Source organism: Triticum dicoccoides, chromosome 5A (genome assembly GCF_002162155.2).
Source record: "Triticum dicoccoides isolate Atlit2015 ecotype Zavitan chromosome 5A, WEW_v2.0, whole genome shotgun sequence".
NCBI classification, from domain to species: domain Eukaryota; kingdom Viridiplantae; phylum Streptophyta; class Magnoliopsida; order Poales; family Poaceae; genus Triticum; species Triticum dicoccoides.
Window position 1 is genome coordinate 432618784 of NC_041388.1, and position 12612 is coordinate 432631395.

At 49.5% G+C, this 12612-nt stretch overlaps 3 protein-coding genes across 3 annotated transcripts in view; 1 reads left to right on the top strand and 2 right to left on the bottom strand.

Moving 5' to 3' along the window:
• LOC119302115 (ER membrane protein complex subunit 3-like) overlaps window positions 1-2975 on the top strand; it is a 3835-nt gene extending 860 nt beyond the window's left edge. The window contains exons 2-8 of the mRNA XM_037579134.1: window positions 364-457; window positions 706-825; window positions 906-954; window positions 1614-1713; window positions 1789-1850; window positions 1930-1991; window positions 2621-2975. Coding sequence (XP_037435031.1) covers window positions 364-457; window positions 706-825; window positions 906-954; window positions 1614-1713; window positions 1789-1850; window positions 1930-1991; window positions 2621-2728 — 595 coding nt within the window. The 3' untranslated portion in view covers window positions 2729-2975. The remainder of the gene's footprint in view (window positions 1-363; window positions 458-705; window positions 826-905; window positions 955-1613; window positions 1714-1788; window positions 1851-1929; window positions 1992-2620) is intronic.
• Window positions 2976-4204: 1229 nt separating this feature from the next.
• On the bottom strand, window positions 4205-5698 carry LOC119302117 (ervatamin-C-like). The gene is made up of 2 exons (XM_037579136.1): window positions 5287-5698; window positions 4205-5114 (listed from the first exon to the last, which is right to left on the bottom strand). The coding sequence occupies exons 1-2, from the start codon at window positions 5617-5619 to the stop codon at window positions 4404-4406; spliced, it is 1044 nt and encodes a 347-aa protein (XP_037435033.1). The 5' UTR covers window positions 5620-5698; the 3' UTR covers window positions 4205-4403.
• A 205-nt stretch (window positions 5699-5903) lies between these two features.
• Window positions 5904-12169, bottom strand: LOC119302116. Its single transcript, XM_037579135.1, has 6 exons — window positions 12038-12169; window positions 11187-11251; window positions 10597-10667; window positions 6874-7773; window positions 6645-6797; window positions 5904-6558 (listed from the first exon to the last, which is right to left on the bottom strand). The coding sequence occupies exons 2-6, from the start codon at window positions 11212-11214 to the stop codon at window positions 6169-6171; spliced, it is 1542 nt and encodes a 513-aa protein (XP_037435032.1). The 5' UTR covers window positions 11215-11251; window positions 12038-12169; the 3' UTR covers window positions 5904-6168.
• Window positions 12170-12612: the final 443 nt, after the last annotated feature.

Genomic DNA, 12612 nt, shown 5'->3' on the forward strand with positions numbered 1-12612 from the left:
CCCGATGGCTGAGGAGCTGGTGCTCGACACGGCGATCCGGGACTGGGTCCTCATCCCGCTCTCCGTGGTCATGGTGCTCATCGGCGTGCTCCGCTACTTCGTCTCCAAGCTCATGCGCTCCCCGCCGTCGGCCTCCCCCTCCCCCGACCCCAAGACCGTCAAGGCGGGGTGCGTACTCTCGCCCTTCCCCTCCCCCTCCCTCCAATTCCGTCCCGATCTGGCCCCCGACTCGCCCGATCTGAGCGATCTGGATCGAGGAGCTAACGGGAGCTTGCCTGTTTGAGATTTCTGATAATTGCTGCCGTTGCTACTGAGCTGCTGTCTGCTGATGTGGCTGATTCGAGGGTGTTTTGGCTTTTGCAGGCAGGTCGTCATCAGGGCGAGGAACCTGAGGAACGGCGCGCAGTTCATCCCGGCCAAGGCCTTCAAGGCCCGCAAGCTTTATTACACCAACGGGGTAATTCCACTAGAAGCATCTGTGTTTGATACTAAAGCCCAATTTAGGAGACATCAGTCGAGCTTAGTCCTTTAATAGTTAGGATCCAGAATAGAGGGTGCACAGAGCAGTATTGTGATGGACGTCAGAGTTGTGGGTTGGCAGGGTTGATTTGATGATTGCTTGCTTGAATATCACGTTTTCCTTCTCAAACTGTTGGAATAATATGGTGAGTGTATACCTTTGTGACATTCTTGATTGTATTGTAGGAAGCCGGATTGCTTCATGTTCCTAAAGAGGATGCCCAGAAGGCTCAGGCGGCTATGTTTTCGGACCCAAACATGGCCATGGATATGATGAAGAAGAATCTCTCCATGATAGTTCCACAGGTTCAATGACATGGAAATTGATTTACCTGTATCGCAATTACCACTACCTTCTACTAACACACTGTGTCATCCTTCTGCAGACACTTACATTTGCATGGGTGAACTTCTTCTTTTCCGGTTTTGTTGCAGGTATGTGCTTTGCCATGTATAACATATATGAATGTGATGCTTGCTCTCTTCATATGCCTTTTTCCATGTTCTTACATTTGTTTCGTGCTGTTGTAAGATCATCACTTTTAAATTTTCATGTACAAATGTGTGCCAAATTTCAAGTCAGTAAATCTATTGTATGCAATGTTGTTTCCATTGAAGGAACTCGTGATTTTCACTTAACATTTTGGCTTAAGTGCATGAGTAGATCCAAACATGCTTCTGTTTCACTGAACATTTTGGCTTGAGTGCACGAGTTGACCAATCTTTGTGCTTCAATGGTGAACCTGGTACGGTTCATCAGTGGCGAAATTTGCATATGATGTCACGAGGAGTATATTTTGTTGTGCTCGTTCAGCTGTGCTATTAGCTGAATTCTGTATGCCTTAGAAATTTGTAGTTCAGATGTTCACATACTCTAATTTGCAATTATTCACTTTGCACCGTCTTCTGGACTGTGAACATGGGATTTTTTGTAGTACAATTCTAGAAGAAAATGATGTTTTAAGATCTAGAAGTTTATGATAAGTTCAGAGGGGTTTATGGCTGATGTATGCGCATATGCAATTATGCATTATCCTTTTCTGTTTTCTTGCGATCTTAGCCTTGTACTCACATATCTGCTGATCTCTTTTCAGCCAAAATCCCCTTTCCATTGACTCAACGATTCAGGGGAATGCTGCAAAATGGGATAGACCTGAGTACTGTTGATGTGAGCTATGTTAGCAGCCGTTCATGGTGTGTAAGAAACTGATATATTTTTATTAGGTATTTCCAGGGTCTAAATGTCTTAACGGTTTGCTGTTTTGATAGGTACTTCCTCAATTTATTTGGCTTGAGGGGTCTTTTCAGTCTCATCCTTGGTGAAGAAAATGGTTAGCACTTTATTACACTCCTACACAAACATTGCGATATTTATTGTTGTCATAACCGTTTTCCTTATGGTTTATGCAGCTACTGATGATGCCCAAAAGATGATGGCGATGGGTGGTGGAATGGGCTTTAATCCAGCAATGGTATGAGAACCTTACTCTGTATTTGAATTCATGATGTTTAACCCTGTCTTATACATATAAACGTGTATGACACTGCACTTGTAATTTCACAAATTCACACACATAAGATAATGCACATTTGTTTTATATGCACTGCCCTTATAACAAATCAGATCGAATTTGTTTCCAAAAAATTGCTGTATGCTTGAAGAAGCTTGTATGGATGATGTTTGGGTTGCATTCAGGGTTGCATGTATTGTAACGATGATTTGTATAGTGAGGATATTGGTGATCGCTGTTATTTACCGACCTTTGATCATTTAGTGGACCGTCGATTAGCTGGCCTGGCCTTTCAAATTTGATTGAAATGCTACTCCAGGTTTTTAGTAGCTTTTCAAGTGTTCTGCTGTGCATTGGCATTGCAACTGTATGCTTTCCTCTGCTTCGGCTGTGCCCCTTGATCTAGGAAACTATCAATTCACATGGTTGTGCCTTTGTGTCATTCTGTGTCCCAGAGTATCACAATCTGATGTTTTACAATGTTTGGGTTGGTTCTTATTGTTGGTTTTACCTGAGTGTTTCAGTGATTTATCTGTGTTAAGACTTACTAGCACAGAAAGACCTCACCATTTTCATTTGGCCATTTTCAGAGCTTGAGCGCAGAGAAAGACAGCCTCGACATCATCCAGCATGACTGGGCTTTACCGAAGATGGAGCGTCATGCCGAAGAGGTGTTGAGGAAACTACTGAAGAATTGACCTGAACAAGCACGACTAGGCCCTGCAAGTTTTGTTTTTAGCTTGTTGACTCAGTTATACATCTGTAATTGTATTGTTTATTTACGAGCGCTACTCATTACGAAGCCGTGAGATATCTTTTTCACTCATGTAGTCTGGCAACACTAGTAGAAAAGGATGTATTCCATATCATATTTCCCTGTAACGCACGAGCTGCTTTTGGTAATCCAAGGTGACATTCTCTGAAAAAAAGAAAGATTAAGTTGTCCGCATTTGCTGTTTGGAAATTGCCTGAAAATGTAATTCGGGTCAGTCAATTTTGTGGGAGGAGGTGGAGAAGGGGCGCCATGTCAGTGAGCCGGAGGCAGGAACGCTGCGGTGAACGGCCGCGAGGCACTGGTTGCAGGAGAAGAGGAGGTTGGGAGGGAAAAAACTGGAGGAAGAAGTCCTATTGTGATCCAATGGTTAGCAAAATCGGCTCACTTTTGCCTGGAGGGAAAAAACTGGAAGAAGTCGTGTAGCGATCCAATGGTTAACAGTGTGACTTTGCTAGAGAAGCATGGTTTGCCCATCCTTAGTACCTTAGAAGTGATCTTTTAACTGAAAATCATCTTTCTATGCGAAGTGTTATACTAGCCCTGCTTAATATGGACCACCCATTTGCAATTATACCCAATATTTTCAATTTTCTATGGTGTATATGGAAGTCCAGATGTGATTGTCTTTTTGATAGGAGGCGCCTACTCCCACACCAGATACACAAGGCTGCCTTAGCTTTGGACTATCAACAAAAGTTTCTAGTGGCTTCCTTGGATGATCGCAATGTCAAAATACTAATCCTCATACCCCTGTACTATTAGGTTGCCGCCGCAAGGATGTACTCTTAAATCGGATCTTCTTGTTGATGGTGCTAAGATCTATTCTGATGCTTTTTTTTTTTTTGAGAAACGATACTTCTTTTACGTGTTCAAAAGTTCCAGGTTTACCAAATGGCAGCGTTCTCAACTTCTTGCAGGACCACAGGAATGTCGAAGTACAGGTCCATGCCTCAGCCTGGATCACAACTTTGCCCCTTCAAGCAGAAGCGTTGGCTCTCCTTCTTACTGCCAAGATTTCGCAACTCTTGCAGGTATCTCAGCCAACTTTCCTGGCGGACAACATTTCTCTGGGGAAGGCGGTGTTGCTGCTGACTCCACTCCGTGGGCAATCAGAGCATCGCTTGCAAGTTTCCTCAGGACTACTGATGATCTCCATTCGTAGGTGTTCCACATTTCAGTGTGAGATTAATGGAATTGCTCACAATGGTGCTCACCAGGTTCTTAGTAGTGCAACTGAACCTCTCTTTAGCTGCTTTGGTTCAGCTGACAGGAAAATGCTCTGCCTGTAATTTCCATCCTCTCTACCTTGTCTCTACGATGCTCTGTACTACATGCTGTATTCTGCTACCGAGCTGAATATATTGATGCCTCGTGCGCCTTTCCTTGTTCAAAATAAAAATAAAAATGGAGGGTTTGTGCTGCTCAACCTTGCCATTATGTAAATTAAATATGGCCACGCGCATATTTACACACTTATGTAGATATTTTGTACTACTAGTTGTATTCTGTCACACTTCACAATGCTGCATTAGCCTACTTACACACATCACCAGCCAGAATGGCAGACTCTACACACACCACCAGCCAGAATGGCAGACTCACATGACGGGGTAGCTCGCGAGCAGAGCGACGCCGCACAGGCCGGTGGGCATGCCGGCGTCGCGCTGCAGACGCATGTAGCCGGCCTCGCCCCACCCCGCCCCCCACGAGTTCTTGATGATCCAGTACTTCCCGGACCCCTCGTCGACGGTGGCGTTGGTCTCGCCGTAGCCCACCACGGTGACGCCGTGGTTCACCTGCGCGGTGCAGGGCCCCGAGAAGACGCCGCCACCGTAGAGCTGCCACACGAAGCCCCCCGCGTCGACGGCCACCGACACGGGCTGCGCGGCGGCGGCCCGCAGCAGGTCCGGCTCGCTGTTGGCCGTCACGTTCCGGTACCCGGCGATGCTCACCGTGGTCTCGTTGAGCTTGGCCGTCTGGCAGACGCCGTTGACGCCCAGGTACGGGTAGCTGGCCTCGGTGGTCAGGCCGTGGTTGTCCATGACGAACTCGTAGGCCCAGCTCATGAACCCGCCGGCGCACCCCACCGCCTCGGCGTCGCAGTCCACCAGCTCCTGCTCCGACAGCGACACCAGCTTCCCCTTCTTGATGTGGTTCAGCCCCTCCATGGCCGCCACCGCCGCGAACGCCCAGCACGAGCCGCAGCCGCCCTGGTTCTTCACCGGCACCACCGCCCCTTTCTTCCTCCAGTCCACCTCCTTGGGCAGAGTACTATTATCATTGTCAGCCTCTTTTTCAGGCATTGTCACCTGCGAAAATGATCATTCCAAGACCAAAACATTTGTCAGACAAACGCAGACATATCAGTATATAGACATCACAAAATGATTTTCCAACTTTCAACGATGATCCAAGAATCAAAATTCAAAACTATTAGTATCAAACATGTACATAATTCGAGAGAAGAAAGCATTCACGCACGGGGGCAAAGTTCTCTGTTCTCGGAGCGCGCCGGCCGGTTCGCCCCGGAGCGCCTAGGCCGAGCACCTTGGCCCTGAACTCCTCGTTCGTCAGGTCGGCGAACTTGTTGTCGGTCAGCGTGTAGCTGTGGCCACCGGAGTTGAACTCCTCGATGAGCTCAACGTTCTTCCTGTACACCTCGAGCCTCCTCTGCTTCTCGCCGGCGTCGGTGTAGGCGCGGCCGTGCTTGCCCATCCACCGCTCGAACCTCCTGACCATCGGATCATCGTCGGCAACAGCGAGAGCGGCGCAGGCCGAGACGAGCAGCAGGAGAAGTAGGGAGGGCCTGGCCATTGCTGGAGCTATCGGCCTTCGAGAGAACTGAGGAGGCAGGAGTATGCATGAGCAGGCCGTTATGGGCTGTTTATAATTTTATTTGATGTTGTTTTTGGCATTTAGTCCGTTTATCATTCGATGTGTGTGATTTGGGGGTGGTCTGGTGTGCAAGCATGCACAACTGCATGTGATCTGTGCTGCAAAGAGCAACAGGTCGGGCAGTCACAAGGTTCTATAATTACAGTAGGATCTCAGAAAGAGTATCACATCATCTTCAGAGTCAGTGAACTGCATGCATAGAGTAATAGTAACTCCCAAGTTCTTCCTGAATTCACGAGACGCCCACCAGAATGTGCACCTCAACAGTTTATCACTGTCCCATATGTCAGAAGGCTAACAAGCAGGGAATAAAGGCTAGAATGCATATGTTTTTCATGTTCAGTCGAGCAACAAGAAACGGCATTAAGGAAAAATACAGCTCTTGGAACAACACACTAGTCTTTCTGAACATTGGCAACGGTTTGCTTCTGACCATACATAGCAACTTGTCGCATCTAGAGTTTGAGATCATGGCGTCGGCTCGAGGTCATGGCATCGGCGGCAAGGCTCCACGGCATTTAGCTTGACTCTGGAGGGAACCTTTGGCTCAACATATGTCCTGATAGCCGAGAGCCCCTTACGAGCTTCCGCCAAAAAGTCCAAGTGCAACAGCAAGCACTTGCCAGTACTGTTGGATGAGCAGCTGGCCCAAGGATGCCCTCGTGTCGTGTCCAATGTAAGGCATTCGAGTGACGTCGCATTCTCAATGATATGGCATGTCAGCTCAACCAAGCTCTTCGCCGAGGAGAAACCGATGATCTTCACTGTCTTAAGGTTATCATGGCGGTGTCCTGGTACCTGCCTCAAATTTGAATGGTCTCCCACGATTGACTCATGCTTCATGTCTTTCTGCAACACCTGAAGATATAACAAGCCAAGATACTTGGATTAATGGATTCACCATTGTTTAATGTGACATCTTTGCAGGATTAACAGTGACTTACATTCAAGAAGAAAGTCTCCAAGGAAGGAGCAGCATCAAAGAAGGATATGAGAGAACAATAGTCATAGGCCGGCGAAAATGTCACTGTACAAAGACTGACACTCAAGTACTTGAGGTGTAAGAATTTGCTAGGCAGCATTGGTGTATCGACCATCTACACAAAGATATATTGGATTAGTTAAAATATGCATATAACAGCTGGTATAAGAATTTGCATATTTAGAGTATACCTCACTACATGAACTCAGGGAAAGATCTTCAACATTTGGCAAGCTCAATGGGAGATCAGCACGAGCATAACATACAGCACCAGGATGGGACATGCCGAGCTTCTTCAATTGCAATGCTACTCCAAATGATATCTGTACCTGGTGGGAATCATGAAAATTAAAACTGACGAGGTTTGGAGCTTCTATCCCTATCACCTGTAGAGACCTGCATTCAAACACCTTCAGGTATCTGAGCTGTTGCAGATGGAACGGAATCTTAAGGCAAGTTAGCGGACTGCATTGTGAGAGTCGCATCCATTGGAGAACAAAGCAATTGTGAAGAAGGCACCCCAGCTGCTCCTCTGTGATACAGACATAACACAAATCAATCCTTGTCATCTTTTTTAAGCCAAGTTCAACGCTGGGAGAGAAAACACAATGGGAAAGGCGTAGATGCTGCATCGAGTTTCCATTCCCATTAGCTAAAAGAGACCATGGGAAGTTGTAGTATGTTCCCGATGCTGAAGATAGCTGAACAGTGAGTTCTTCAATCCCAGGTGTAAGCTGAACAGTGAGTTCTTCAATCCCAGGTGTAAGCTGAACAGTGAGTTCTTCAATCTCAGGTGTAACAGCTGTCTGAAGCCACCTATCAACATTGCTGACCATGGCATTGGAATAACGGAAAACAATCCTGAGTGTCTTCACACCAATGCGTGAGCGGTTTTTTAAGATGTGGTCAACTTTTTTGGTGAAATTTCCTATTTCATCCTCTCCACACGGATTCATATTCATGCCCAGTGCTTCCATACTGAATGTAAGATTTGGATGGCATCTCCATAAACTTAGAAAGGCACGAGACACGCAAGCAGCTCGGGCAGCATCTCGCATTGGTAGTAGGGAATGTATATGACACCAGATGTCCTACATGTACAAGCATGTGAGGCCAAATGCTTATTTCAAATGGATAAAAGAAGAACAAGCCAGAGAAGAGCATAGAACCACGTCCAGAGAAGTACAAGCCACTGCTAAGAGAGGAGCTCTATGAAATGAGGAATTATATCTAGTCCTTATTGAGATAGCAGGGTAGCAGGGGATCTAACACTCCGTTAGGACCGGCATAGGGGCTTAGCCTAGTGGGTTATGGCCCAAGTATCTTAATTAGGGGCTTAGCCCAATTATCTTATCGTATTAGGATCGTTTGCTTAGGAGTCAAGTAAACCTCTCTATATAAGGAGAGGAGATGTATCAATCTAATCAAGCAAGAATCAATCAATATTTGCTCGGCTTCCCTTAGGGAGCCAGGAGACCTAAACCCTAGCCGCCTCCTGCTTTCGCCGCCGCTGCTCCCGTCACAAGGACGGCGCCACGCCGCCGGCCGCCGCGCACCAGCCCTCGCCCTTCCCCCTCCTTCCCTTACAGGCTACGCCCTAGACCGGGTAGAACCCTAGTTTCTACCAATTTGGTATCCAGAGACTCGGGTTTGATCATGTCGTGTCAACACCCACGCCGCCGCTGCCCATCATCACCACCGCCCCGATGACCACTGCCGGGTCCCCAACGCCGCCGGCCCCGATCACCTCCGCGCCGCCGGCCCCCGTCACTTCCGCGCCGCCGACAACCTCCGTCTTCACGCCGAAGGAGATGACCAGCACCCTGGGGGACCTCGTGACGGCCGTCCAGGGCATCTCCCTGTACTTGGCCGGCCCGCACACCACCCCGCCGGTTGCGCCCCCCGCCTACAGCCACCCGGCGACGCAGTGGCCGATCCAGAACGCGTCGAGCCCGAGCGGGATGCCCCTGCTGCCGTTCCAGGCGGGCTACACCGGCAGGCCCCCGCCGCTGCTGCACCTGCCCTGGTACTCGGTACCCGCGGCGATCGCCGGGGCCCATCCGTCGCTCCAGCCGCCGCCCGCCCCAGCGCCGTCCTGGCCGCAGTGGCCCGCGCCCGTTCTCGCGGCGCCACCTGCGCCTCCCGCGCCCGCCCCAGCGCCGCAGTGGCCCCAGTCGCGCCAATCGCGCCGCCCGCACCGGTCCAGCTCCCACCGCTGCCGCCCAGCTCCGGACTAGGCCAGTCCACACCGGGAGGACTTCCGATCCAGCAGGTCCGATTTCCGCCGTCACCGTCCCCGATCCCGGCCTGGCTAATCGGGACGTTGCCACCGCCGGTGTACACAGAGGCCGGGGATCCACCGGTACCCACGCTGCAGTCTGGGGCCTCGTCCAGCTCCACGAGGGCCTACGACGGCCTCCCCACCGTTGACCGGGCACCGTCATCATCACTGCTCCGCACCGCCGAGCCGGTCGGCCATGGCGCGACGTCCCAGACGCCGCCACGGTTCGCCAAGATCGATCTCACCACTTATGATGGCACAGAGGACCCGCTTAACTGGCTCAACCAGTGTGAGCAGTTTTTCCGTGGCCAGCGCACGCTCGCGTCGGAGCGCACTTGGCTGGCATCCTGCCACCTTTGCGGTGCAGCCCAGACCTAGTACTACGCCCTCGAGCAGGACGAGGGCAGCATGCCCCCTTGGGAGCGCTTCCGCGAGCTCTGCCTCCTTCGCTTTGGGCCTCCGGTTCGCGGGAGCCGCCTGGCGGAGCTCGGCCGCTTTCCCTTCACCTCCACGGTGTAGGACTTCGCCAACCGTTTCCAGGCCCTGGCATGCCATGCGTCGGGCATGACGGCGCAGCAGCGGGCCGACCTCTTTGTCGGTGGACTTCCGGATCACATCCGCGTGGACGTGGAGCTTCGGGGACCCCAAGATATCCGGACGGCCATGTACTACGCCCGCTCGTTTGAGCGCCGCGCGGTGGCCGTCCAGCAGGAGTCGCCGTCCCGGGCCACTGGGTCGCTACCCTGGCCAGATCCCGCTCAGGGTCGGCCTGCTCAGGCTTCCGCGGCACCCCTCGCCGTGACCGCGGCGCGCCCGTTCTGCCGGCTAACCTCGGCCGAGCTACTCGAGCGTCGCCGCCAAGGGTTGTGCTTCAACTGCGACGGACCGTACACACCCGGCCACGCCTGCCCGCGACTCTTCTACCTGGAGGTTGCAGACTACATTTCGGAGGACGTCGTCGCCGCCGACCTTGCCGCCCCCGGCTGTCGCGAAGGTGTTTGACGCTGGTTGATCACCTCAAGGAGTTCAGCAAGCGCTTCCCCACCTTACAGCTCGAGGACGAGCTGTTTGTGCAGGCGGGGAGAAGTGTTATGACCGGCATAGGGGCTTAGCCCAGTGGGTTATGGCCCAAGTATCTTAATTAGGGGCTTAGCCCAATTATCTTATCGTATTAGGATCGTTTGCTTAGGAGTGAAGTAAACCTCTCTATATAAGGAGAGGAGATGTATCAATCTAATCAAGCAAGAAGCAATCAATATTTGCTCGGCTTCCCTTAGGGAGCCGGGAGACCTAAACCCTAGCCGCCTCCTGCTTTCGCCGCCGCTGCTCCCGTCGCAAGGACGGCGCCACGCCGCCGGCCGCCGCGCACCAGCCCTCGCCCTTCCCCTTCCTTCCCTTACAGGCTACGCCCTAGACCGGGTAGAACCCTAGTTTCTACCACACTCACAACAGGCATTCTTCTTCGGACAGTTAGAACAAAGCAAAGCTACTGATGCAGTAGGACTGTAGCAGGTTGCAGCACTAAAGAAATGTATGTTTATACTGTACTTCTTATTTAGCTAGCACAAGTCAACCAACTGGTGAACAAACATGCAGTATAAGTTATTTCCATTATCAGCATCTCACAACGTACCTCCAGAAGTTGTGGCCTGGAGTATTCTGTTCTTTCGCCCTCCCTTTCAACCCATGAACTAATCGATCCATCTGCAACACATAATGCATGATTATCATCAAACCAACATTAGAGAAGGAAATATCAAGGCATTGTTTGGTTACATGAGAAAAAAATACACCCCGGGATTGGGTTGATCCACTGCCATCACCCAATCCCCACAGTGATCAATCCCTTCCAACTACCTTAAACCCCGCCACCTCAAATTTTGTTTGGATAGTGTAAGAGGAACAGGTTCAACAAGTCTATTCTCGTTTGCCTTAAGCTAATTACACTTGTGTGGGTAAATGACATATTTGGCGTGGAAACATGATGCACCTTGGCAAACCAAGACTACCTTGACAATGAAAACTTTAAGTACACTCTCGTTTTTTGCATCCAAACTGATTCTCCATGGTCCATACAGATCAAACAGAAATTGAGAAAGAGTAAAATAATTGCTAAAAAAATACACACTGATATCTGGCAGAACAAAAATGAAGCCTAACAAGACTATATGAGCATAGTAACTTCATCTGCTGGAATGGAAGTCATAAAGCATTTCTACACACCCTCAACTGGTCGAATAGGAAGCACCATGTGGCAGCGCTGGTCTCTTCTTTCACCCTCAGCTCATCTGAATCAGTAAAGTTACTACGAATTAATAAGGTTGGCAAAAGCAAAAAGGAAACGCAGTACTGGAAGAAGAAAATTCAGACAATTTTATAATTTGATAACAGACCAGCGATATGTAATCAACAGGGGTAAATTGCCATGACTAAACTGGAAAGAGGTATGTGCTTCTTCATACTTGTTGAGGTTCAAGAATATGCCGAGCTAATAATAATGAATGTAGATTCAATTATCCAACATTAAGAAGCAGCAGATTACTCCTAGTTCAATCCACTCTTCTCATATTCATATTAACAATTGTAAAACAGGCAACTAAATCACCTTACCAAGTCAATCAAAAGCTTTTTTTTTTCTTTTCCTACTAGGAAAGTGCTAATCAAAACAACAAGATAAAAACAGCAATTAAGACAAGATAACAGCTAAGTACAAGATTACAGGAAACATGGTCCTGACAGTGACAGGACACCGCCTGAACTGGAGGACACCGTTAAGAAGTAGTACTAACAAGAACAGCACACATATGCATGATACGTTGAAGGTTCCACCAGGATTCGCAGCTCCAGGGGAAAAAGAACGAACACAGCCCGGAACAAAATCACACGGGGCGCGTCGCACAAAAATCTGGCGTAGGAACCAGGAGGCGTAGGTGATTTGGGGAGCTTACCGGAGCCGAGGCTGGGGACGGGCGGAGAGGGGAACAATGGAGCATTTTGGTGGAAGGAAACACACGACAGGGAGGGGGGTTGGAGACCAACCGGATGAGCTGGCTCCAGCGGAGATAGAACCTTACCGGAGAGAGGGCGGCAGTCGTCGTCGCCGGCAGCGGCGGCACCGCGTCTCCCCTCCTCGGCGTCGCCGTTTCTTCTTGCGCCGCTGCCCTCGCCTCGTTTTTTTTTAATTGAGGTAGGGTTTTCTTGCGCCGTCGCCTTCAGAGGGGCAGCACAGCAGACGTTTTTTTTTTTGCACGAGAAGGCAAAAAAAAGAAGGCATCCAACAGCAAAAAAAATTCAAATTTTTGTTGAGCAGCCCTAAAATACTACTCCCTCCGTCCGGAAATACTTGACATCAAAATGAATAAATATACTACAACACTTCGGTTGGGTCTCGATGTGTCAATCATCACCGAGACTAGTCTGGCGATGGACTTTTCAAATGCCAGTTTTGTTCATTGCGGAAGAGAAACCAATCTTGTTGCTGATTGATTAGCAAAGCACTGCTATAGTCCTAGTTTATCTGAATTTTAGGACTCCAATGCCCTGACTTTATTCTTTCACATACTGTAAATGACATGGCTATCATATGAGAAATACAGTTATTTACGTTCAAAAAATATACAACACTTCGGTTGTTGTCGCAAAACAAAAA

Coding starts and splice junctions, on each gene's coding strand:
- LOC119302116 (XM_037579135.1), bottom strand. CDS start 11,214: ATGGTGCTTCCTATTCGACCAGTTGAGG. Junction 10,668..11,186: donor TCCTATTCGACCAGTTGAGG/GTGTGTAGAAAT, acceptor TATGTGTTGCAG/ATGGATCGATTAGTTCATGG. Junction 7,774..10,596: donor CCAGGCCACAACTTCTGGAG/GTACGTTGTGAG, acceptor TTGTACATGTAG/GACATCTGGTGTCATATACA.
- LOC119302117 (XM_037579136.1), bottom strand. CDS start 5,619: ATGGCCAGGCCCTCCCTACTTCTCCTGCTGCTCGTCTCGGCCTGCGCC. Junction 5,115..5,286: donor GAACAGAGAACTTTGCCCCC/GTGCGTGAATGC, acceptor TCATTTTCGCAG/GTGACAATGCCTGAAAAAGA.